This window comes from Ostrea edulis, chromosome 6 (assembly GCF_947568905.1).
Source record: "Ostrea edulis chromosome 6, xbOstEdul1.1, whole genome shotgun sequence".
Classification (NCBI taxonomy): Eukaryota; Metazoa; Mollusca; class Bivalvia; order Ostreida; family Ostreidae; genus Ostrea; species Ostrea edulis.
In genome coordinates, this window is record NC_079169.1 from 22,206,014 (window position 1) to 22,218,332 (window position 12,319).

General features: G+C 36.4%; 1 protein-coding gene across 1 annotated transcript; it reads left to right on the forward strand.

Moving 5' to 3' along the window:
- Window positions 1-67: 67 nt before the first annotated feature.
- LOC125646600 (G patch domain-containing protein 4-like) lies at window positions 68-8,518 on the forward strand. Its single transcript, XM_048872991.2, has 5 exons — window positions 68-284; window positions 3,558-3,680; window positions 4,187-4,340; window positions 6,433-6,568; window positions 6,725-8,518. The coding sequence occupies exons 1-5, from the start codon at window positions 170-172 to the stop codon at window positions 8,501-8,503; spliced, it is 2,307 nt and encodes a 768-aa protein (XP_048728948.2). The 5' UTR covers window positions 68-169; the 3' UTR covers window positions 8,504-8,518.
- The last annotated feature ends 3,801 nt before the right edge of the window (window positions 8,519-12,319 follow it).

The window sequence follows — 12,319 nt, forward strand, 5'->3', positions numbered from 1 at the left end:
TTACCCGAGGCCTTCCGAGTGCACTCGGAAGGCCTCGGGTACTAGGCTATTGGCCATTTAACCTTTCATTGCTTCTCTAGATTCTCCATATCTCTGTGAAGAAATTACCCGAGAAGAGAATTCTTCCATTAATTTTGTGTCGATTAATTTGATTGGGCCATGATATCGAATGAACAAGCATTTTCCATATACTATTGACAAGTTATTCCACATGGCAATGCTAGCTGAGCCCCGATTTAAACGCAAAATTTCAATAAACCCCAACGGAAAAGACTGGAGTAACGGTATTATTTGTATATTTTGAAAGTTAGAGTTATATTAAGTGTGTGAAATACGACTAAAAAGCTCCATTTATTTAAATACCTTATAGGCCTAGAGGAAATGCGGGTTGTTATTGAATTTTCTCCTGAACTCGTATGAATGTGTATCAGCCTGAATGTCATTGTATTTCAACGTATTTAACTCTCCTTTTGGCATGTTTGGGCCCTGAATGAGAAAGAATTAGATCTATTCTATTCTAAACATCAGAAGACATTTACACTAAAGTTCACTAATAGCAGCATATGATCACAGGAGTCGGCAGTTTTATCTGTAAAGGTCTACAATGTAAACAACAACCACTGAGCTTCGCGAGTGAAGCTACAGGAATGCAACACGATTTTGGTAAAATCTGCTCTTGTGCTTTATTTCGTCAAAAACAACAGCACGATGGGCCACGCGGTATTATTGACAGCAGCCGATGTGCCCCGCCTGCGCCTGATTTCTGATTCAGAAATATATGTACCATCGGAACTATGAATTATGATTGTGAATATTTCTGAATCATTGGACACTTTGTATGCACATGGTGCAGCAATGACACAGTTTGACCAGAAGTCAATTGATCAGGTTGGGAACACTTCCCCATTAGTGAGATATTCTTGCTAAAACACAATTATCGAATCCTTTTTAGCAAGAAATAAACATTACCATAAGCAGGTGTTTTGGCATCTTTATTGAAAATAATGGCAAATCCTATGTGACACTGAATAAGTGTGACACACTCAACATGATGCGAATTGTTTCTGTGAAATTGACAACATAGTCAAGAAATTGCATATCAAAGTTGCTACGTAAGGGGGAAGCAGTGTGAAATCCAATACACATCCGTGTTATATTTGCAGAAGTATCAGACTTTTTAGCACTTTTTCTTCTTTTCACATGAAACACGATGAGAGGTACTCCACGGGTGTTTTTCTCGGTTGTACGGGATATATTTATTCTCGCTAGCGAGAGAGAATATCTCGTTATAGGGGAAGTGTTCCCAACCTGTTGATTGTAAATGTGTTTGACACACCCTGAAATATTCTAAATGCTGGTTGAAGCTTGCTATATTTCTAAAAAAAATGTTTTGACAAGCCCCTGATTTTGTGTTTGGAAGTTTTCACACTAAACTACTGAAAATTTACAGGAATTGCCAGGTGAAGCACATTCAAAAGTTAGCATGTCTATGTTACATATTTGTATGACTGCGTTGGAAGCACATTCATTTACCACTTGAATTTCCACTTTCTGAAATTCTTCACACATTCACAAATTGTTATCTGTGAACATGTTACAACGATGATCCATATGAAAAGAATTACCGCCTTTTGACACTGAACTTTCATCAACTGCCATCATGGAAGTCAATTCAATTTGGGAGTTATCAATCATTATTCTGTACTGCAACACTTATAATTGAATCCAATCAGGTTGAAAGGAATTTTTTCAGGTTATTGGGCTCAGTCAATACATACAGTTAATTCTCGAATTATCGCCACTCATTTCATTGCCATTTTCGTTATAACGTCGCATTTTTCTAAGAACGTTTTTCCCATTACTTAAAATTCTCGTTAAAACGCCAAATTCGCTATCGCCATTTGCCACTGTATTTTTTGGACAAAAGTCTATATCAAAGTATTAATTATCTTGATAAACCGCCATGGGTGCACATGATCAGTGATGCGAGAAATTGGTCATTATTAGTGATGTACCGATTGTCACCAACTTTCGATTGTCGGTCACTATAACTGAAACGATGTGAATAATTGATTGTCATTTTGAAAATCGCCGACATCGGTATTTTTTTTTTGGTTGATAATACGAATATTCCTGCCGCGATTTATCTAAAATCAAAAATGGCTGACGAAGCTGAATCATCCGATAAGATTGAATATTGTTTAATGTTTCTCTTGAGAATCTTTCACACACATGGAGACGTCACCATTGCCGGTAAAGGCCTGCAAAACTTAGGCCTATGCTCGGCGCTTATAGTCTTTGAACAGGGAGGGATCTTTATCGTGCTACATCTGTTGTGACACGGGGCCTAGGATTTTGCCTCTTACAACAAACAAGGGGTAATGAGGCTCTATTCTAACCCGGATCCCATAAGAACAACAAAAGTCGAGAGATCTATCCCTATCCCGGGAAAATAAAATCGAAAGTATGGGATTATTAACTTCAAATATCTATAATTATGATTTTGGACGTCTCCATATGAGTGAAAAATTCTCGAGTGAGACGTTAAACAAGATACAATCAATCTAATGATTTTATTCTAAATAACTTAATATCTAGGGTAGAACATAAAGTAAATTTAATATATTCATGCCATAATTTTGAAATCATTAAAATTCGATTATTTTTCGATTAATCAATTGAAAAGGTACATCCGATTAATCCGATCATCGATTAATTTTATTTTCCCGATTGCCCATCCCTAGTCATTATCGATCTCCGGCGTACACCTGGGCAGAAGGAACCCAGATTGAATAAACAAGATAATCACTTGATATGAACTGTATTCTTGTTGTTTTTACCTCTTCGAAAAATATTTCAGTTTAGCTATGGCTTAATTTCTAAGAAAATAAGCAAATTATTACATACCACGGAAACCATCCGTAATGTACACAACAGGAAATCTCCAATTATTCTACTGTTTTAAGGGAAAAGTCCATAAAAAGGAGGACAATGGGTGATAATTTGGCTGCATAGGGTGAAATACTTGTTGATCTTCGTTCAGTTAATGACGGCTCACCTACCAGGAAACAGCCATGCGTTGCGCTAAATACCGACACTGGACATGGTTTATAAATAACTTGAAACATACTGTGTATATGTGTCTTGTATGTGTATTGTTTTGAAATGAAGCCTTATTATTGATAAAACTATTTTAATAATGCTAGAAAATTTGGAAAAATATTTATGAGGATTTTTTTTTATTAAGTTTGTATGTAAAGGAAAGATAACTCTTACATATACAAGAAAAGTAACTCTTTTTCCCCAAGATGACGGAAATTCAATTCATTGCCAAATTCGTTATAACGCCATAAATTCAAAAGAACAAAGGGTGGCGATTTATCGAAAGTTGACTGTAGTTCACCAGTGAATCTTGCCTAATGATGGATCAAACATGTATTATTTATTTCTAATATGCTTTGTATTCAACAAATCCAGGAGGTTCAGTCAAAATGTCCAAATTACTAGTATATCTTGCAACAACATTTTAAGAATATTCACACTTTCTCTCTTTATAGATGAGACAAAATTTGGTAAAAAATTGATGAAAAAATATGGATGGACAGAAGGGAAAGGACTTGGAGTTAATGAGGATGGAAATCCAGACCATGTCAAAGTCCAATTCAAGTTTGGAAGTAAAGGTGCGTGGCAGTGATTGATCTACAACTTCACTCGAATTTGCAGACATTAAAATAGTCTGTCCCATAACACCAACTGGCAAGAAGTGACAGTGTTGCTATATTTTGGTTCATATGGAATGCTTTTTTTCAGGTTTTGTTGATGTGAATTAAAAGCAGTTATTTCCTATTTAATATTTTTACATTGAAATTTGATTGAACTGCAAACACGGGGAATAGAGTGACTCACAGAGATTTTAGGGAATGAGTCGAAGTAATTCTTATTTAGATTTCAATCTCAAAATATGAAAATATGATTTATAAGGACAGGTTGGGGGGGGGGGGGGGACAGACAATTTAGATTACATATATAATTATATTGTTCTCTTAATTCTTGTACTGGTTGCCAGATGGTAAGCATCTCCTTTTAAGTCTAAGAATTTAAAGTGTTATAAGGAGAGTAGTATGAAATGGTATAGAATGATGTATACCTGCCTATCAATGCCCAGTCTTGTATCCTATATTAACAGGTGTAGGATATAAACACAATCACAGTGACAACTGGATAGCACATCAGGATGACTTCAATTCCATCTTGGCCAATTTGAACGAAGGAACAGCAGAACAGCAAGCATCTGTCTCCTGCATTGAATCAGCATCCAAAAAGTCCCGGAGCCGAGTTCAGTTAGTGTCAGATTAATGTCAGTCATTGTCAGATTTACGTCAGCCAGTGTCAAGTTTACATCCATTAGTGTTAGATTTACATCAGTTGGTGTCAGGTTTACATCAGTCGGTGTCAGGTTTACATCAGTCAGTGTCAGGTTTTCATCAGGCAGTGTCAGGTTTACATCAGGCAGTGTCAGATTTACGTCAGTCATTGTCAGATTTACATCAGGCAGTGTCAGGTTTACATCAGTCGGTGTTAGGTTTATGTTAGTCAGTGTCAGATTTACGTCAGTCAGTGTCAGGTTTACATCAGTCAGTGTCAGATTTACATCAGTCAGTGTCAGGTTTACATCAGGCAGTGTCAGGTTTATGTTAGTCAGTGTCAGGTTTACATCAGGCAGTGTCAGGTTTACATCAGTCAGTGTTAGGTTTACGTCAGTCAGTGTCAGATTTACGTCAGTCAGTGTCAGATTTACGTCAGGCAGTGTCAGGTTTACATCCATTAGTGTCAGGTTTTCATCAGTCAGTGTCAGGTTTATGTTAGTCAGTGTCAGATTTATGTCAGTCAGTGTCAGATTTATGTCCGTCAGTGTCAGGTTTACATCAGTCAGTGTCAGATTTACATCAGTCATTGTCAGATTTACGTCAGTCAGTGTCAGATTTACATCAGGCAGTGTCAGGTTTATGTTAGTCATTGTCAGATTTACGTCAGTCATTGTCAGATTTACGTCAGTCAGTGTCAGATTTACATCAGGCAGTGTCAGGTTTATGTTAGTCAGTGTCAGGTTTACATCAGTCAGTGTCAGGTTTACATCAGGCAGTGTTAGGTTTATGTTAGTCAGTGTCAGATTTATGTCAGTCATTGTCAGATTTATGTCCGTCAGTGTCAGGTTTACATCAGTCAGTGTCAGATTTACATCAGTCAGTGTCAGATTTACGTCAGTCATTGTCAGATTTATGTCAGTCAGTGTCAGATTTACATCAGGCAGTGTCAGGTTTATGTTAGTCAGTGTCAGGTTTACATCAGGCAGTGTCAGATTTACATCAGTCAGTGTCAGATTTACGTCAGTCATTGTCAGGTTTACATCAGTCAGTGTCAGATTTACGTCAGTCATTGTCAGGTTTACATCAGTCAGTGTCAGATTTACATCAGTCAGTGTCAGATTTACGTCAGGCAGTGTCAGGTTTATGTTAGTCAGTGTCAGGTTTACATCAGGCAGTGTCAGGTTTACATCAGTCAGTGTCAGGTTTACATCAGTCAGTGTCAGGTTTACATCAGTCAGTGTTAGGTTTACATCAGGCAGTGTCAGGTTTATGTTAGTCAGTGTCAGGTTTACATCAGGCAGTGTCAGGTTTACATCAGTCAGTGTCAGGTTTACGTCAGGCAGTGTCAGGTTTACATCAGTCAGTGTCAGATTTACGTCGGCAGTGTCAGGTTTACATCCATTAGTGTCAGGTTTATGTTAGTCAGTGTCAGGTTTACATCAGGCAGTGTCAGGTTTACATCCATTAGTGTCAGATTTACGTCAGTCATTGTCAGATTTACGTCAGGCAGTGTCAGGTTTACATCCATTAGTGTCAGGTTTATGTTAGTCAGTGTCAGGTTTACATCAGGCAGTGTCAGATTTACGTCAGTCAGTGTCAGGTTTACATCAGTCAGTGTTAGGTTTATGTTAGTCAGTGTCAGATTTATATCATTGTGAACATTTTACACTTTCATTGTTTGCAGTTACATCAGTCATTGTGTCAAAGTTCTCTATATAATGTTGATTTTTTGTATTCCCCCTCAACAGTCACAAACTTTGAATTGGAAATGATTAGGGATATATGTTATAGTATCTGAAACTGAGTTTAAAATGCAATTTGATAAAATGTTGACTGAAATTTTCAATTTGTAAATACAGTTTAAAAGGTTTTTCCCAGTACTTGATCCTATAGAATATTCTTGATATGTTTAAAAAAAAAATGTTTTGTTACCCTATCAAAAAATAAATTTGTTGAATTAGATGATAACTTATTTAATAGACAGTATAAGAATTATATCTAAACCTTCAACAGGTCAAAAAAAAATTCAACAGAGTGTAATGATGTGATGTTTTATTATTTAAAGCTACCAGAGGTTTGTTCAAGGAAAGGATTTGTCCAAGAGATCCACCTCAGATTTAGACTCCATATTTGGGGTGCGCAAGGTGTCAAAAAGGAAGAAGGAGGGAGAGAAAGTGGATATGTGTACCGAAAAATCACTGGTGTGTATTCAAAATACTTGTATTCAATGTACTGAATGTAATAGAGGGAGAGAGATATTATAAAATCTGTATTATGATATTGTTAACTAGATTTGATCTGTATAGTGTAGGAATAATTTGAGATGATTTATAAAGAGATTTGTTTATTTTGGTCAGGAGGAGCCTGCTTCTCTTGTAACGTTCACCAGCTCTGATAGTTTACAAGAATACTTCGCTAAGAAAATGGCAGCCAAAAAAAATAACAATCCACAATGCCAGAACAATGTGGAGACCAGTAATGAACAGGACTGGATTCAAACCGAGGCAACTTCAGAAAAAAAGAGACAGAAAAAGAAAAGGAAAGCTAAATTAGAGGAAGATGAAGAGAGAAAGCTTGAGGAGAGCGAAGATGAGCGAGTTACATTTTCTCTGGGAGATGAGGCTGAGGAGTGTGAGGTAAAAATCAAGAAAAGGAAGAAAAACAAGGACTTAGAACCAGTGGAATTGGGTGATGCTTATGATAACAGTAGCCATTGTGACAATGAAGTAGAAAGTGCAAAAAAATCCAAGAAATCAAAGAAGAAAAGAAAAGAGGAAAAGGGTTCTGTAGAAGAAGAAGTTTTAGAAGAGAATGTAGAGTCTAATGACAGTGAATGTGTGAAGGAAGGCAAAAAGGAAAAGGGAAAAAAGAAAGAAAAGCAAAAACATGGAAAGGAGACAGAGAGGAAGAAGAATGCACCAGCAGACAAGTCAGAAGATTTTAATGTCGAAGTGAAAAAGTCAAAGAAAAAGAAGTCTAAACAAGGTGAGTTAGAGAATAATGGGACAACTGATGGTCGGGCAAGGCGAGTTGTGTTTGATTCAGAGGGTAACTTTGATCGAGTTGATGAGATCCAGCAAAGTACTGTTTGTATCTCCAAAGAGAGTTACATGAAAACTTTCATGCCGAACTATACAGAAAAAGTAAAAGCGGGGATAAATGAAAAAAGGCCATTAAAATCAAAAACTGCAAAGAAAACGTTAAGATCAAAAAATGCTAAGAAATCATCATCAGGGAAATCCTCAGTAAAACTTTCAGTAGACAAACCCAGAACTTTCAAGTCACATTCAGGTGCTGTGCGGGGAGACAAGAATGAAACGCCCAGCACTTTCAAGTCATATTTGGATACTGAGGGTGGAGACTGGAATGAAAAACACAGAACTTCCAGGTCACATTCAAGTACCATGGGCAGAGACTGGAATGAAAAATCCAGAATTTTCAGGTCACATTCAAGTACTTTGGAAAGAGACAGGAATGAAACGCCCAGAACTTTCAGGTCACATTCGGGTACTGTGCGGGGAGACAAGAATAAAACACCCAGAACTTCAAGATCACATTCAGGGACTGTGGGAGGAGACTGGAATAAGAAAGCGGCATCAGTAAAGATATTGGAAAAGTCTCCAAGAGCACATAACCACTCTATTTCTTTCAATAAACGCCAATCACAGTGTAAAAGTTATTCGTTGCGATCAGAAAGAAAGACAGTTCTAATGAAACCGACATTTGTTAGCCGTGAGGAGAAAAGGAGGATTTTGGAACAAGATATTAAAACTAAGCTGCCTTCTATTGAGGATGTGTTTAAAGTAAAAGGTGCTAGTGTGCATGCTATCAGTGGTGTGTATGAAAAACCCGTGAAAAGTGAAAAATTAGAAGGAAAAAACAAAACAGTGAAAGCAAAGAAATTATCAGGTGCTGCAAAGAAGGGGGGAAAAACTATAGGTGTGCAAAAATCTGGGAAAGATTCCAACAAAGACAGTCTGAAGAAAAAGACAAAAAAGACGAGCAACAAACCAAAGGGTTTGTCTGATGTTGAAAAACGTAAAATTGAACTTATTCGCGAAACTACTGGGATCATAAAAACTCGCCATCAGTTGAAAAAATCCTTGTGGTATGCCAAACAAAGATTTAAAAAATAGAGGCTTACTGGCACATGGTACATTGCTTCACATTAGGCCAAGTAAAATTAATTAGTAGATTATCACTCCCGCCCGCCCCTCGAAAAAAAATTTCATTTTTCAAAATTACGATTTCCGGATATTTTTATGTTGGCCCGGTATCGTAAACGTACTTTGTTTCACTTTGCCTTTTAGAAACCCAAATACACATGTAATTATGATTTATAAAGCCTTTTCTCAATGAGAGAAGGCATTTTCGAGGTCAAGAATACCATGGCGAAAAATAAAAAATAAAGTCCTCCCACCCGCCCCATTTTTTTGGTGAAGTTTGAATGATAATCTACTAATTAATTTTACTTGGCCTTATTATGAGTCAACTTTCTAATATTGTGTAAAATAGTTTTAGAAATGAGGTACAGTACATGTATATATTTTTAAAAGCTAAACTGGCAAGATTTTTTGTATTTTAGATAAGTTCCTTGCAATTCATATTCTTTAAATACTTGTATCAGAATAGAGTTACACTGGAACAGGAATTATTAGGGATCTCTTTGAAAGAAGGAAAAATTCAGCACAAGATTATATGTACCTACCATCTTTGTTGTTCAGTGAATGTTGAATAATGGAAATTTGTTTTTTATAACAGGTTCTTAAATTTTTTTTATACATTTTGTATTTTTATAGGCATTAAAGAAACTTAAGTACCACCGTGTGTAGGAAGTGACTGCTATTGCTGATCTCTATAACAGAAGCACAAATTCCAGACATCTGCTACATTCAGAATCCTAGTATGAGGAATTACTGAATGTGGATACATTGTAAAACATTAAAATAAGTTATTTAAGATATGAAATTTTAGTTATTTTTATACGCCTGTCTTTAGACGGAACGTATTATGGTACAGCGATAGCGATGTCTGTACGTCCGTCCATCCGTTCGGGGTTTTCTCTATAATTTCATTTCCCTTTCACATATCATGTTGAAAATTGATGTGTAGCTTCTATGTGGGTCACTTTAGGTCATACTGCAATTTTGATTCATTTCGACCTTTTTTCCATGAGTTTTGCCCCTTTATTTGGAAATAATTATTATATGGAGGGTACATAATTTGTTTGCCCTACTCCTCCCACAGTTTTCAAGTGAGAGCCTTCTTATTTTGTGGAGTGTTTGTATGGGTATTGAAAAGGTGCATATGGGATGGATTTTGATTTTCTACAATTTTTGAGAAAATTGCAGGTTGTTGAACTTGTCTATTTGGAAATTAATATTCTATGAAGGGTACATAATTTGTCCGCCCAACTCCTCCCACAGTTTTCAAGTGAGGACCATCTTATTTTGTGGAGTGTTTGTATGGGTATTGAAGATGTGCATCTGGGGAAGGATTTTGATTTTCTTACATTTTTGAAAAAATTACAGGTTGTTGAACTTGGTCCATTTTGAGGAAATCTCGATTTTTAAGCTAAGACCCTTTGTTCACATGAAAGTTTGTCCAGCCTCATGATGGCTGATACTACCTGAAGCAACGTTATACAAATTATAGCACAAGAAAAACGCCCTATGTAAGCATTTCACGGGCGTATTATGTACCGTTTGCGGTACTCTTGTTAATTTAAGTTAGAAAAAATTCCCAGCATGTGTGCAGATAAGAATTGTGTTTAGCTGAAATGCAGTATAATAAATTTTAAAGGCTCAAACTGCACACAATGGATATTTTTCTGCTGTTCAAGATCTCAATAGAACATGGCTGATATCAAAATACATGTATTATCCTAAACATTTTCCGCTAAATTCATTGCAGCAAGAGCTATTTTAAACTTGCCTCAGTGAAATTTCATCAGCACCTTGTGGGAAAGATTAATAAGTACTAATAGGGCAAAGTCAATCAAATCCCCATGGTGTATCGGAGAGAAAGATGCCTAATATTTGTTAAGACATAGTTTCATGAAGTGAAAACTGCTAAGTCTACTGAGGTACAGTATATAAGCTCTCTCCTTTATGATACAAGGTGATGTGCCAAGTTCAGTGTGTATATTTTTAAAAGTAATGGATGTTGCTTCTCGGAGAGAAATCTTTGTTCAGTTTGACATTGAACAAAGCTATCTTAGGGGCGAGATCAAAAGATCGATGTCGGATAAAAATCTAAATTCAAATAGTTTGGGGGAGGGAGGGTAAAAACTCCCGTAAGTTTCTGTCGTCAGACATCGATTACACTTTTGTGGAAAAAGAAAAATGACTGTTGAAAGCCACATAGTACATTTTAATGAACATTTTAAAATAGTTTTAATGTACACTTTCATTTGTGAATAAATAGTAGAAAAGGTATATACAGAGTGTTATTTATACTGGTATGTTTTTACATGTTCTTACGATTAGTTTTAACATTCATCATATTTAGTATTAAGGGGGGGGGGGGGGGGTCTAAGTGTAAACTATGTGAATTTAGTTTTTTGTCAATTGAACTTTTGATCTCGCCCCTTAGAACTACTATTTTATTGATACACTCTGATAATGGAGAATATTGTCAGAAACATTGACCATTGTATGACTTATTTGGATGTTTCTTTGGTTACTCTGAATATACTGGGCAGGTGTATTTTGCAGAGTGAGTGTTACTTTTGTTCATTGATATGAAGATGTCACCAGCTTTGAGTGGAGTGCTAATCATTTTGACCTATGCATGGTGCTCAGGGGCCGTAATGGTGAGGGTTCTTTATCGTTACAACACCTACCACAACATGGTACCTCCATTTTTAGGTTATATCCGAAAAACCCTTGACTTTCATGTCTAATTTTGTACACTTGGGAGATGGAATATTCTACCACTGTTAATGCAAAGATCAAAGGAAAGCCGTGGTCATTATTCTACGATATACCTTCATACGTATTAACTGATGAGAAAATTAATACAAATCATTCTCGCTTGCACGTTTTGCAACAATAAAGTTGATGTATTGACTGATAATTCAATTCTATAATCATTAAAATCACTATACTGTGTAGTGGGGTGATAAATTTGGCTTTATTTAGTGGTTAGATAACTTTCCGCCAAAATTTCACTCGCCAAATATGCACCCAACTGTGACTTCGGTATTGCAAGAGAGATAACTCTTCCTTATCCGCCAAAATTTATTCCACTAAAATTATTAGCATACCTTTCAGCCAGGAAATTGCGAAATTTTATACCATCGGAAAAAACTCGCTATACAGTATGTTGCAAAACAAATTCATAAATGACTGAAGAACATTTGTCATTCAGTATAAACTAATTGTCTGCATTTCGAGTGCAATACACAAGTAAGCATGGTGATGCTCAGATAAATTTTTCTTGAACTGCATTCAATCCATGAACACCAAACTAAATACTTGAAATATTTTTATGCCCCCATTCAAAGAGGAGCATATTGCTTTGCACATTTTGGTCGGTAGACCACATGTCCACTCAATATCTTGAGAACCATTCACTTCATCGTAATATTTCATATGAGGGTTGGTTACGAGTAGAAAAGGACCCCTATTGATTTTCAGGTCAAGGGTCAATCTATTCTGGACATGAGAAGATGCCGTTCGCTTAATGTTATGAGAAACCTTTCCTTGACAGACATTAAACTTAATACACCGATACATTGTTGGGAGTAGATGACCCCTATGTATTTTGAGTTCACAAGGTCAAGGGTTAAACTGGACATACGAATATACTGACCACTCAATGTTTAGAGAACCCTTTGCTTGACAGACATCAAACTTGGTACACTGGTACATCTTCAGTAGATGACCCCTATTGATTTTGAGGTCACATGGTCAAGGGTCAAACTCTACAGACATCAAACATGGTACATC